Raw genomic sequence first — 13,641 nt, 5'->3', positions numbered from 1 at the left:
AGCCCAGACACCGATGCCTCACATCATTTTTTCAATTCATATCACTGATGACTCAGTCTCCATTCACCGTCAGTCACCCGGGAATCATCCCACTACATTTCCCCTTGGCCAGAGGCCATCCTGTAACCTGTGCAATCCACCAAGCTTCACGCCAGCTCCCCTAGCACTCTGTCTGCTTTCGAGAAGGTGCTGCCGATTCTCCTTGGCACCTCTAGCATGGGGAAAGGCAGGAGTGGAAGCAGACAGCCCCACATCTCCATTAGATTCATGTTTGGTACATAGGAATTAGCAGTCTCCTTCATGCCGTTGTCACCTTTTGGAGGTGATCTTCTTGCCGGGTCACTGCTGACCTTCGAGGAATTCAAGTGGCCAGTCCGTGTTTTTCCCCTCCGTTGCACTTCCGTGGCTTTACTTTCTCCAAGATAATTATATGACTCAGGAAGACAAACGCATACTTCACATATTTGCGGGAACCATAATGCCGATAGGTGGGTTAGAGTATTTTGAAGCTCTTTGAACACACAAGAGTAGCTGAATTCCCGTGACTTACCCACACAACCCAAAGCAAGTCCAGGCAATGGCTGCATAGTTTTTGTGGAGCCCTTTCCTAACAAAGGACAAACACCGCCCTGAGAAAAAGCTTGGTCTTGCAGCACTGAGGCACAGGCTCTTTTTGTTGCTGGAGAAATCACGGACATTGTGCGAGGTAAGATTTACCATTTGTATTTTACTGCTTCTTGAGAGATCGTGTACAAACTGAGACTGGAGCTGGGAGGTGAAATCTGGATGCAAAAAACAAACAGCATGGAGAAATTATCATCTCTTAACTAGATAAGTGATTGTTACAGGTAAAACAACCTGGCAGCTAATCACCGGTGAAGATAAGTGGCAAAAAATGAGGTGTGGTGGTGGTTGGTAGCATTGTTTTAGCACAGGCAGATCTGTGGAAGACACAAAAAGAGAGACTGTCTTTGAATTAGGTGGTTTAACATCTGAATCATAGCGTTACAATTTAATTTGCTGAATTTGGAAGAAAACAGAAAAGTAGAAGAAATGTTATTATTCCCTGCAGTAACTTGGGGGACCTTACTTAAAACCACCCCAAACCTGGGTTGACCCAGAACCTCAGATGGGTTTTACTGAAGGGGCAGTCAGGGCTGGGAGAGGCTGTGGGAGTCCCATTTTGTTCTTTGGGGCCATTCCTGAGGGGTCCTTGCTCAGGAGTGGGAGTAAGAGCTTGCCTGACCTTAAAGACAAGATCTTTAAAGCTTTTCAAGTTATTGCTCCCGAATATCTATGTAGATGCATGGACCCAGATAGGGAAGGGCTATTCAATTGAAATCATGGCATGCAAATAGCCATGTAGTTATTGATTTGCTTTCCACAATTACTCCATACCCAAAGGGATATAGAAGAGTTTGAGCTCCTGTCCCCTTCAGAGCAGGTGACCTGAGACCTGTGAATATCACCCCTGATATCAGCCTGGGCCAGGCCCTCCAAGAGGGCTTTGTCATGCACCAGAGACAACCCAATGTCCCCCTGTGATGCTGGGAGCCCACCTGCTTGCTTCCATGGTGGCCGCTCTTTTGGGAAAGGATCCTTTTGGAGGAGATGTGTTTCATGGCTCCTGGATGTTTTTTTTTTGTTTGTTTATTTGTTTTTCCATTTCTCTCTGGCAAGGGGAGCGATATGACTTGCGGAGAAGCCTGTCCTGACATGTCTGCTGTATGTAAACCCTCAGCTTTTATGAAAAGGGCTTCTGTCCTGGGGACTGGGGAGCCTGCAAGTGCTTCTTGGCTCTGGGCTTCTCCTGTAGCTGTCGTAAGATCAGATTAATGATGTATTAGTTTGAGATAACTACCATGAGGTCATGTAATTAACTTGCGATCATGCTCTGTGCCAGTTGGCTGAAACGCACCGCTTTAAAAAAAAACTCTTTAAGACCAGCTACAAACAGAGCTTTTTGAATGATGGCATTAACAAACAGCTCATTAGTCACCTTTTGGACTACTTAAAGGAGAGTGTTCAGGGCAGCAAAGTGGTGCAGTGGGAGGTGAAATGCAGCGACCTGCCCAAGCTCTCTCCCTCTTCTCCAGCCAGACCAAGTGCCCTTCTTCATCCCCTTCTGCTTGCTCCAGTCCTGCCTTGACTGCCCTCCTCATCCCTTTGCCATGGCCAATGTCCATCCCAAATCCCCCCAAAGTGATTGGTGCTCTTTCTTGCTGGAAATGCACTAGAAATGTCCAGCCCCTGCTGGGGCGGTTGCAACATGAGCAGAAACGGAGATTTCTCTCCCAAGTTCTGTTCTCCCAAGCCACTTTGGCTTGGCCCTTGCCATGGTCCATGAGGATGACAAAGGGACTGGAGCATCTCTCCTGTGAGAAGAGATTGAGAGAGCTGGGGCTGTTCAGCCTGGAGAAGAGGAGGCTCAGGGGTGATTTCATCAGTGTCTATAAATACCTAAAAGGAGGGTGCAATGAGGACTAAGCCAGGCTCTTGTCAATGGTGCCCAGTGCCAGGACAAGAGGCAATGGGCACAAACGGGCACCCAGGAGGCTCCCTCTGACCATCAGGCAGCACTTCTGTGCTGGGTGGGTGATGGAGCCCTGGCAAAGGCTGCCCAGAGAGGTTGTGAGGTCTCCTCCTTGGGATCTTCAAAACCACCTGGATGTGGTGCTGGGCAGCCTGCTCTGGGTGTCCCTGCCTGAGCAGGGGCTGGACCAGATGGACCCAGAGGTCCTTCCAACCTCAGCCATTCTGCGATTCTGTGATACGGCCCTCCCATAGGGGCCAAGGCAGTATCAGCTTGACTTGGTGCTTCTCCACCATCAAGGTACCCCATACCACACCACTCCGCTAGGCTGGACCCTGCTCTACAAGCTTCACACATGAGATCCTAACCACCACAAGTCACTGGAAAGGTTCGTCATCCAAATAACCAAATCATTTGATACCAGCTGCTTCTCTGCATTGGAAGCTCAGACCAATGAGGCGGTGTGTGGTGATCACCGGCCCTAACCACGCACCAGGTCAGGTGGGAATAAGCATCTTGTGAAACTACGCCCTCCTTCATTCTTTGTGGAAGAAAGAAGGACCAGAAATACTTACCTTGACCATGGAAACCACCTCCAGTCTGTGGCTCCTGGAAGATGTCACTGTTTTTTTCCCTCCCATCAAGTAGGTGGTTGCAGCTACAGCCTGCTCAACAGCTCTGGAGTTGAACTGTGAGCAAAGAGACAGAGTAGCTCTGAGAAATGGGAGATCCTTCATGCAACAGCTCACATCCAGTCAGCAATGTCCTGTTTTGGTGAGCTGTGAGGATGGAGCAGGTTTTGTGGGCTGTGTTTGGGTGAGAGCTGCCAGCTTCTTTTTGTCGTCTATCTTAAGCCCTGCGTGCTGGAGTGTTTAGGGTTTGACACTGTAATCAGTTGTCTATCTGGGTTAGTCTCAAGTCATTAACTTTTATATTCCTCCTGGTCTGGCAATGTGAATTCTGCATTTCATGATACTGAAAAAAAATTTCCCAGCACAGCTGCTGGGCGCCCAGAGGTGCTGTGTGGCAAATTGTTTTAAACTAGAAATGTTCCCAGTGAGGAGCCTGAACGAGGCTTGTTCTCTGCCAGCCATTTCTTATAGATCAGAGAGGTGGTAAAATATTGCTGAAATCATTATTCCAGTGTTATGCTATTTTATTCTGCAGTTTGGAAGAGCTTTATAGGTCAAGATGAAAAGGGACAGTGCTTTGTGATCTGTGTGGGTGTTAGCTGAAGTATAATGAAGGCTGTGAAGTAAACGGGGTCTTAACTTACCCTGCCTTCCATTATTTTTTATATTGTATTAAGGTATCACGTATCATAGCAGGAATGTCATGTCTTTGCTCATCTTGTGCTTTCAGATGACTGGTGGAAGCTGTGGGTGTGTAAAATGAGCTTCTCCTGTTCTAAATGGAGACTGAGCACAGGATCTGAGTGGAGGCACTCTGGAAATCTGACATATTTTTTTTTTGTTTGTTTTGTTTTCTTAAAAGATGGAGGTAATAGGTGCTGGCTATTGACTGCAACAAGCCCGAGCACTTTGAGCAGCCAGAGCGTAAATCACAAGTCACCAGGCAGAGCAGCAATGCCTCTTTCTTTTCCGTTGTATTTTAGCAAGTCCTCTGCACAAACATTGCTTACAGCTGGTGGGCCCTGCTCCGTGTCTATCTCTTTCCATGCCAACCTACTTTTGCTTTCTCCTGTACTGACTAGATCTTATGCATCAGTAAAGTCGGAAGTCGTACATTTGCCATTAATTTTCTGTTTGATGGGAGCTCAGGGCTTGTGTCTGAATCATTTCATGTCCATGTGACTCTGAACAGAGATGGACAGCAAGCAAAGGGCTGGGGTCTGGAAGCTGGCTTTTTTCTTCCGTTAAAGAAACGAGTGAATATGGAAAAGCCATTTTATCTTCTCTGCAGTGTTGATAAATTGCCTTTTCGTTCTTTCTCTCTCATACTTTTACTGAACTTGCAGGCAAGCCTGTCCCTTGGCAGGTGGAAAGAATAAATTGCCAGCAGTACGCGTTTACGAGATGCCTTTCAGTAGTGGAGCTGTGCAAATAATAGGTTTTTCATTTCAGTTGCTGAACTGAAAAATAGAAAATACTTTTTGTTTTGGGTCACCCCCTAAAGGAGAATGTTTCTTTTCTTCTCTTGGATTTTTTTATTCCTTTTCATAGGCATTGCATGATACATTCTGGTTAGGATTATTTAGTGCTTTCCATAGCTTAAAAAAAAAAAAAAGAAGAAAGAAAGAAAAAAGAAAAGAAAAAGCAAACTACGTCACTCTCAGACAGAAAACATCATTTGAAAAAACAACAAAAATATTTCATTATTAAAATGTCAAAATGGAGTCTTGCAGCTTCTCTCAGAATGTTTGCTCTTTCAGCTAAAACTAATTACATATTCAACCCAAACTCTCTGAGAGTTTCAGTACCTCGTAATTGTGCTTCGGGTGAATTTGCAACATCAAAAAAAAACCATCACGCCGTCTGCACGCAGCAGTGACCTGTTCTGTGTGCTGCTCAGCAAATGCACCCGCACAAGGATTTAATTCCATATAATGAAGGTGTTGGGCAAGGGAGCGGGTGCAGTGACCTCTCACAGGCCTGTCCAGCCAGGGAAGCGCTGGTGCAGCCATGATTCACCCCGACGGGGACACAGCTGGCTTGCCAGGCTGACATGCCGACCTGGGGCTGCCACGTCTTCCTGTGGCATCTCCCCATGGTGGGGTGGTGGCCGGGATTCACCCGTGCACAGGAGATGTGGTGGTGGGGCTGGGTCATGGAGACAGGACCCATACATGTGGTGCTAGGCCATGGAGGCAGGGCCCTCCCATGTGGTGGTGCTAGGCCATGGAGGCAGGGCCCTCCCATGTGGTGGTGCTAGGCCATGGAGATGGAGCCCATGCATGTGGTGGGACTGGGCCATGGAGACAGGGCCCGTACATGTGGTGCTAGGACACGGAGAAAGGGCACATCCTTCTTTTCCTGTGCCTTGTTTCCTAAAGAAATGGTGCTGCTGTGATGGTGTCCCTCCATCGCTACCTGCTCCTCCCAGAGGCACCCTAAATTCAGGCCCATGATGGCATCAAATTCCAACAAATTCCTATAAATTGTGATGATAAAGGGGGCTTATAAGAAGGACAGAAAGACTTTTTACTAGGGTCCATAACAGCAGGGCAAGGGGTAATAGTTCTATACTGCAAGAGGATAGATTTAGATTGGGTATAAGGAGGGTGGTGAGGCCCTGGCCCAGGCTGCCCAGAGAAGCTGTGGATGCCCCATCCCTGGAGGTGCTCAAGGCCAGGCTGGATGGGGCTTTGGGCAACCTGGGCTGGTGGGAGGTGTCCCTGCCCATGGCAGGGGGGTGGAGCTGGGTGGGCTTTAAGGTCCCTTCCAACTCAAGCCATTCTGTGATTCTATAACCCTACTTTAGGGAAAGCAAGATGGGTGAAATGTCCCCCGTGCATCACAGATGCACAGGTCCAAGGGGTCTGGGAGGGAAAATGTGAGCTTCTGTCTCCTTTTGCTGTGAACCCCAATGCCCCCGCAGTACATCATCCTGCTCAGAAATAAAACTCCATCCCCAGAAATATGGCAAGGGATTAGGAACTTCTCAGCATTAGCAGAAATTGGAGATAGTTGAAGTATCAGTGGCCTTTTGACCCGGCCAACAGACTTGTCAATATGATAAGTTGAGGTTTGGCAGAGGCAGCTACCTACCCCTTGGTCCAATATTCTTCCTTGAATCATGAAATTTTTAATCTTTTCCTTTCTGCCTGAAACGTTGACAAGACATTTTCGTCTGCCGAGAGAAGCTCCTCAGCAGCTGTCAGTGGTGTGGAGCAGGACAGGCACTCAGTGTTGTCTTCTGGTTATTCCCCAGAGAGAGCTGCAGGAGGCATCACAAGCAGAGCTTTGATGCTGCAGATCAGAGATGGACCTTGGTGAAAACTGGAAGCTGGATGAAACCAACTGGTTGTCTCGTGGTGGGATCCATCCCTTTGCCAGTGTGAAAGGAGGTAGGACATCACTGCAGTTTTTAATCTGCCTGGTGACCATGCTGGGAGCCTTCCCGATGTGCTGCTGCCCATCACTGTGCTTGCAGTAGTCCTAGGGGCTGCATGCGGCTATATCCAGCCCAAGTAGTGCTCAGTGTAAAGGTGGGAAAGGTCTGATCCAAACTGCAGGGACTGGCAGATTGACCGACACGCTCAATCTGTTGCTTGATTTCATTCCTTGGAATAGCCTTTTGCCAAATAAATAAATAAAAATAAAAATAAAAATAAAAATAAAAATAAAAATAAAAATAAAAATAAAAATAAAAATAAAAATAAAAATAAAAATAAAAATAAAAATAAAAATAAAAATAAAAATAAAATAAAAATAAAAAAGTTTTGGTAAGTTAGTACAGCACTTATGGTAGGTGTCACCACCCTAATTGTCCACGATGACCATGGTTGAGGAGGAGTGAGGAAGAGAGCTGGTAAAAGATTCCATTCTCTCTTCAACCATATTTGTGTGGAAACATTTAGGATGGGTGCTCAGGGACACTGTCCCAGCAGCAACAGGAGGGATGAGGGCTGCCCTGTGCGGGACCACCTAAGGTTTCGTCCCAATTTAACATGACACCAGACCTCCCAGCCCAAGTGCATGACTCTCCAGAAATTGCCAGGAAAGTACTTGGGGAAGATGCAATGGGAAATAGCCAGCAGACCAATTTCCTGCATCAATTAATCTCTACTTAATTTCCAGCCAGCTGCTGGGATTTGCTTTTTATTTCCCATTCAAACATGTGGCAGACGGAACCCCGTGTGCTCCTGCCCGGCCCCATCACCCCAGGCCAGCACCAGCTGTTCCTCGCTGGGGACAGCATCACCTCCATTTCCACCAGAGCTGAATTAGATAAGGAAATTAATGCTTTAGGAACACAGCAACCCTGGCACAACCTCCCAGTTGAGCACCCTTGGTTAGCATCTTTTTAACAGCACAGCTGCTGTTTCTGAAGCCAGCCAGTGTGGGGCATCTCTAAGAGATGTGCATGGGGGATTTGCCACAGCCCCTGTTTTTTGCCCCTTAGAACAACCTCTGGTTCAATATTTTTATTATTATTATTATTATTTTTTGCCACGGGCATGCTTTTTGTTATTGTTTTATAGCTGAAGCAACCAAATCTCTCTTGGATTCAGGATCCCACCGCGCTTGGGTCTGTAAAGCAGAGGAGGGCAGAGTTGCTGCCATCAACAGCTTATAAAAACACAAAGTAGTTAAAGAAACATTGGACTTTAGTTTTGTATGCAGCCAATTGCTGTTCTAAACTAATAGTCTTTTCTAACTGATCTCACAGCATTTTATAGTGGGGGGAAAGATCTCTTAGCAATGCCATAGGTATAGACTGCTATATTATGTCATGAACCTGCCTGTCTTAAACACCCTCTGTGATCCCCCTAGCAGCAGTCCACCGTTTCCAGACTATAATTTTTTTTTTTATTATTTAGTCTGGCCAAGGTATTGAGCAAGTGTTTTAAACCTGAAATGAAATAAAGTAAAATAATAATAATAAAAAAAAACTCTGCATTTTTTTTCTTTTTGAAAATTACATTGAGTTCCTGGACTTCAGCAGCACTTTGTTATTGAATGAAGTGCTGGAAAATAAATAAACCTCCACCACTTCCAAAACAGTCATCTCTCAGTCCTGCCTGTATCGAGCTGTGCAACTGCTAGCAGCTCACAACCCCTGCCCACGCTGCAGTGCCAGAGCGTTGTAGGGTGATGGACGGGATCTGGGGGGTCTGACCTGGCTGCTCAGGGCCGTATCCTGCCGGGTCTCAACAACCTGCAAGGTCAGAGGCTGCACAGCCCCTGGGCAGCTTGTGCCATCACCTGTCTGTCCCCAAGGGGGAAAGGCACGTGCAGAGTGAGCTTAAAGCGGGCATTTTCACCCAAGCTCTCTGCACCTACCTCTTGAGCTGACCTTTCTGAGCATTTCTTCTTCTTCTCTCAGACAATGACATTTCTGAAGGTGCACCAGCCCTGTTTGCTCGGGATCAGCTGGGTAAGTCCATACGCAATACGTTTTCCTCTTTCTTTTTTTTTTCCTCTGTACCCAGCAGAGTGATTAGGAGATGACTTTGTTAAAACTCAGGGCAGACGTTGAATGTTTTCCAGTGCTTAAATTCATCACCACCAGGGCCTTTTTTTGTGTTGCTTTTGAACTCTGTCCACCAGAGGGATGGATGCTGGAGGCATTTAGCACCTTTCTGTGTGAAATTTGTGCAGAATTTCTTCTCTGGGAGCTGAGCTGCCGCCTTCCTAGTGCTTGGGTGCTGCTGGGCTCTGGGTTGGAAGTCCAACCCTTGGCTGGCACTTCTGTGACTTTCTGATGCCTTGCAACAGGATGAGTTTTTGTTTCCTTGTTTGGCTTTGGGTTTTGTGGTTTTGTTTTTAGTCCTGGGAGCCAGAAGTAGAGGTGAGGAAAGCAATCTCCCCTTAATTCCAAGGCAATGGTCAAGAAAGATGCATTTCTCAGGATGAATTAGCGGAAAGGGTGAGGAGAGGAGGTGCAGCGTGGGGAACTTCTGCAGGAGGTCCCCCAACCTCCAACCCTGCAGGTCTGGCACTCAGGGAAGGGGGAAGATCAAGGAGGCACCAGCCCCTCCTGAGGACATGGGGGAAGGCTAGAGATGGAGCAGATGGTGGTGGCTGGGGATGGTGCCGGGCTCAGCACCATTTAATGGGACCATGGATTCCATCACCACATGGCAGAGCACCAGCCCTTCTTCCTCATGGAAAGGAGCCCTCCTCTTCACTTTACAGGCAATGGTTTCCCCGCTGCTCTTGAAACCCTCCTTGTCCCCAGTAAGGGTGCTCAGTGTGCATGTGTCGGGCTGCTCAATACATAAGAAACTGGTAGAAACTGGGGTAGGATGGTAAAAGTGCAGGAGCCCAGAGTGGTGATTTTTATCATGTGCATCCACCTCTTCTGTAAACCACTGCTGCTAAGACCCAGGATCTTGAAAAAAATACTGTAAATCCAGAGATGCCCATGAACTGCATGATGCCTCGCTGGCTCTAGAAGGGACGGCTGGGCCAGCAGCTGTCCTCACTGGCAGTCTCATACATTTGATTGCGTTTTAAAGGAGTTCTTGTGAGCTCTCTCCGCTTGGTGTCAGGATAGAGACTGCTTTGACACGCGTTTGGCCAGACGGACGTCTAACAGGGAATGGGAATAGAGCCAACAACCTCCCCTTGGCTGCCTCATTCACTGCCCAGCTGATTTAAACCGAATGAAGTTACTTTAAAACACATTTTCTTTGACACAGCTTCCTCCAGCTCCTTTTCTTCTTGATCTTCTGCGTCTCTTCAATTTTCCCTTGACTGGTGCCTTCCTACAGGGACAGGTGCCTGTTTCTCTTAGCCTTGGCAAAACCTCCAAGTCTGAGCAAACATAGTCTGTGACAAAGACAAGCTCCCTCTTCAACATAAGATTTGGTTGGTTTTAGTTTAGAAGCAGATTTTTACGATGTGCAAAATAAGATTTATCTCTGTTTTCTTGATGACTTCGGTCAAGGGGCAGGACTCTGGATGGGGCAGGCATCAGGGATGGAGCGCAGGGAAGCCCGGTTCCTGGCATCTCCCCCATGTTAACAAAGCAGTGTGTGGCATCCAGGGTGAGCTGTTCCCTACTGGGGCACTTGGCCGTGCTGGTCAGCATCTCCCAGGGGCTCTGCCCAGCCCTGCTCCCAGCTGAGGGGCAGCAGAAGCTCTTCGGACACCACCTCCCTCTGCCCAGTGCTATCAGACATGCCTCAGTCTGGAAAAGATTATTGAAAGCAGTGCTCGTATCACCTTACATTTCCACTCTGCCTTCCAAGCACAGCACAAGACGTGATTGCTCCATCCGAGGTAGACACAGCAGACAAAAGCATGTGAGATAGCAGGACGAGTAATGGAAAACCGATCCCTCTTCTTGCCTCCCTCCTGGCTGGTGAATTTTCAGCTGGATCAGCCTCCTGACCTGAGTCATGCACAGCTGCATGAGCTCCTCTGCCAGGCCAGCGGGGTGGTAAGAGCAACCACGGGGTGCGGGGGGAGAGGACGAGAGCACCCATCAGATGTGTGCTGCATTTAAGTGGTGGTGGAACCAGGGCTTGGCAGCTCCAGGTCAGTGCTCAGCCCTCGTGAAACGGGGCACCCGGTAGAGGAGCAGAGAATAAAGCAGCATTTTAATAACGACATCCTGAGACAAAACATTGATATGGTAACAAAGCCTCACTGTCCTAAAAGTCACAGAAAGGCAGGTCTGAGCAGGGGTCAGCTACACCTCCCTTCTGCCCGAGGGCAAGACTCACAGACAAAACCGCCAAGGCATGGTGGAGCAACCTGTCTTGAGAACTTCCAGCAGCCTTCCCAGGGAGCCTGCTCCAGTGCTTCCCTGCTCCAAACGCTGCAAGTTTTCTTGATATCTAATTAAATGTCTGGAACGTAAGCCAATGACGCGTTGTGCTGCCAAAACCAAGCAGAAAGAGTTTACTCGTTTTCTCTTTGTTTCATTGTGCCTTCTGTGCTTGAAGGTTGTTCTTTCTTTAATACATCCTTCCATTGGCTGTATTAAATAACCCAAATCCCTTCTCTCACAGGATGTTTTTTTCTAGACTTGTAGTGGTTTTCCCTGCTCTCCTTTGTCTCTAAATGTTTCTCATCTTTCCTGAGCTGGAAGAAGCCCTCTGGCTGAGGCCGTCAGAGGGCAGGAGGACTGGAGAAAGCCCTTCCGTGGGCCACGCTGGGAGCAGTGCAGTGCCAACATCTCTTTCAAGGTCTTCCTTTCTCACAAGAGCATGGTCCTGGCTCGTGCTTGGCAAGGGAGCTGCAGGTCACACAGAACTGCCACTTCATCAGGAGCTTCTCCTCTTCCAGGCGCTACCCAACTGCAGATCACCAACTGGCATCCTTTTTTTTCCTGCTTGTCAAGCCTGCCTTGAACTCCAGTCCCGTGTCCAGCTTGCTGGCAGTTTGTCCCAGCCTGATGTCAACTGCAAACATAAAAAGCTGTGCTTGGATTCTGAATCATTCCTGGAAATGCTGATCAGTACCAGATTTAGGAGAGGCTTTTTGCGTAGCCTCATGGCATTAGTAACTAAGCTCTGAGAAGGGTTGACCAGTCGTGGTGTCATCTATTAATTCTTTCTTCTAGCTCAGGTTCCTCCCTCTCTCTCTTGCTTAGAGTGATACCATATGATGCGGTATTAAAACCCTTACATATATGCCCATATAAATGCTATCACCAATTCCCCCCTCATCTACAAGGTTTATCACCTCATCACAGAAGATTAAATTAGTCTGACCAGCTCTGTCCTTGCTGAATCTGCGCTGGCTGTTACTCATATCCTCCTTTCCTGCGCATTTGCAAAGCTTTTGATCATTCTCATGTTTCCGAGAATAGAATGAACAATGGCTGGAAAATCCCTTCCTAACACTTCTTTCTCTCTGCCTCTTAAGGACTGGGCTCTGCTTGTCATGCCCAACCCAACCTTTGGAAACCCCTCCTTGCTCTGCTGTTGAGTAACCAGGGCATGGCTCAATGGTACCTTGAGCTACGAGCCCATTTCTGGGCTTCTCTGGAGAAGAGAAGGCTCTGGGGAGACCTTACAGCGGCCTGCCAGTACCTAAAGGGGGCTACAGGAAAGCTGGGGAGGGACTCTTTGTCAGGGGGTGCAGTGATAGGACATGGGGGAATGGCTTTAAACTAAAAGAGACTCAATTTAGATTAGATATAAAGAGGAAATTCTTCCCTCAAAGGGTGGTGAGGCCCTGGCAGAGCTTCTCTGTGGATGCCCCATCCCTGGAGGTGTTCAAGGCCAGGCTGGATGGGGCTTTGGGCAACCTGGTGTGGTGGGAGGTGTCCCTGCCTGTGGCAGGGGGGTGGAGCTGGGTGGGCTTTAAGGTCCCTTCCAACCCAAACCATTCTGTGATTCTGTGATTCTAAGCAGAGGGCAAGGGAGGCAATGGTGACCAAGGGACAGAGCAGCTTCCATGAAAGGAGACACTGGGTAAATTACAGCTTGCCGAGGTGGAAAAGAGGTGCTTGAAGGAGGATACGGTAGACATAGGGGAGTTATGAATGACATAGGAGTAAATAAGGAAAGCCCTAAAACAACCCAAAGGAAGTATGTCTTCACACAGTGCACAATCACATTGTGCAACTCATTGCCACAGGATGTCCAGCTTGCCAAAAGTATGAATGGGCTCAAAAAGTGATTAGAAAACATCATGGAAGAAAGGTCCATGAAGGGCTCTCAAACCCAACGATGTAGCTGCAGCCTCTGGCTCAGGAAGTTCCCGCAGCGCAGGAACTGCTGGAGAATGGGTTTGTGTACTAGAGGAAACAGCACATGTGTTTGTCCTCTTCCTTATATTTTCCCTGCTGTTGTCTGCTTAGTGGCCATGTCAGAGAGAAGACACCAGGTTAGTGTAAGCCGAGGCGGTCCTTCGTGTGCCTACGGTGATTAACCATGAGTAAAACCCACCCCCACCCCACACCTCCTCTTCTTTTCCTTTCCCCGCCTGCCTCTCCTCTCCCACAGCCTGGCTGCTGGATTGCAGCAGATATGAATCAGGCTGTGGCTGTTGTGTTCCTTTTGTTCTGCAAATGATGAAACCAGAACATTTCACGCTCGCTCTGTGGCCCTGCATTGTCTCCTTGGCAAGGCCTGAGGTGGAATTTCTGGCCTTGGAGAAAGTGAGGTCAGGGAGGGAGAAACTTTCCCCACGGAGGAACATGTGCAGATGGCTTTTCTGTCTCTCTCCCTTGCTTGCTCCCTTCTCTCCTCCCTTCTCTTCCATTCCCTCATCCCCCCCTTCTTTTCCACGTCCTTCCTTCTCCACTGGAAATGTTTCTGCTCACTGTTTTCAGATGGTCTGCCTGAATGGCAGAGAAAAAAAAAAAAGGAAAAAATGTGATCGAAAAGGGAGACCCCCAGCCCTCCCTGCCCCAGGCTCTTGGGCAGGCTAACGGGAGCGTGCTGACATGGAAAAATAGGGCGGGAGGGCAGGGTGTGAAACCCACCCAGGGAAATCAGGATCAAAATGCTCGTGTGGATGAGT

General features: G+C 48.1%; 1 protein-coding gene across 2 annotated transcripts in view; it reads left to right on the top strand.

Annotated features, from left to right (window-relative positions):
• Positions 1–553: 553 nt before the first annotated feature.
• AMOTL1 (angiomotin like 1) overlaps positions 554–13,641 on the top strand; it is a 75,593-nt gene continuing 62,505 nt past the window's right edge. The window contains exons 1-3 of one of the 2 annotated variants that reach the window (XM_080588703.1): positions 554–706; positions 6,425–6,560; positions 8,543–8,593. In XM_080588703.1, the coding sequence (XP_080444829.1) occupies positions 6,476–6,560; positions 8,543–8,593 (136 nt within the window). In that variant the 5' untranslated portion in view covers positions 554–706; positions 6,425–6,475. The remainder of the gene's footprint in view (positions 707–6,424; positions 6,561–8,542; positions 8,594–13,641) is intronic. The other variant, XM_080588701.1, reaches the window with a different exon arrangement.

The sequence above is a fragment of the Anser brachyrhynchus genome (assembly GCF_964034855.1).
Source record: "Anser brachyrhynchus genome assembly, chromosome: 1".
Classification (NCBI taxonomy): Eukaryota; Metazoa; Chordata; class Aves; order Anseriformes; family Anatidae; genus Anser; species Anser brachyrhynchus.
The sequence above is the reverse complement of the archived record's forward strand: the minus strand, read 5'-3'. Positions and strand labels throughout refer to the sequence as shown.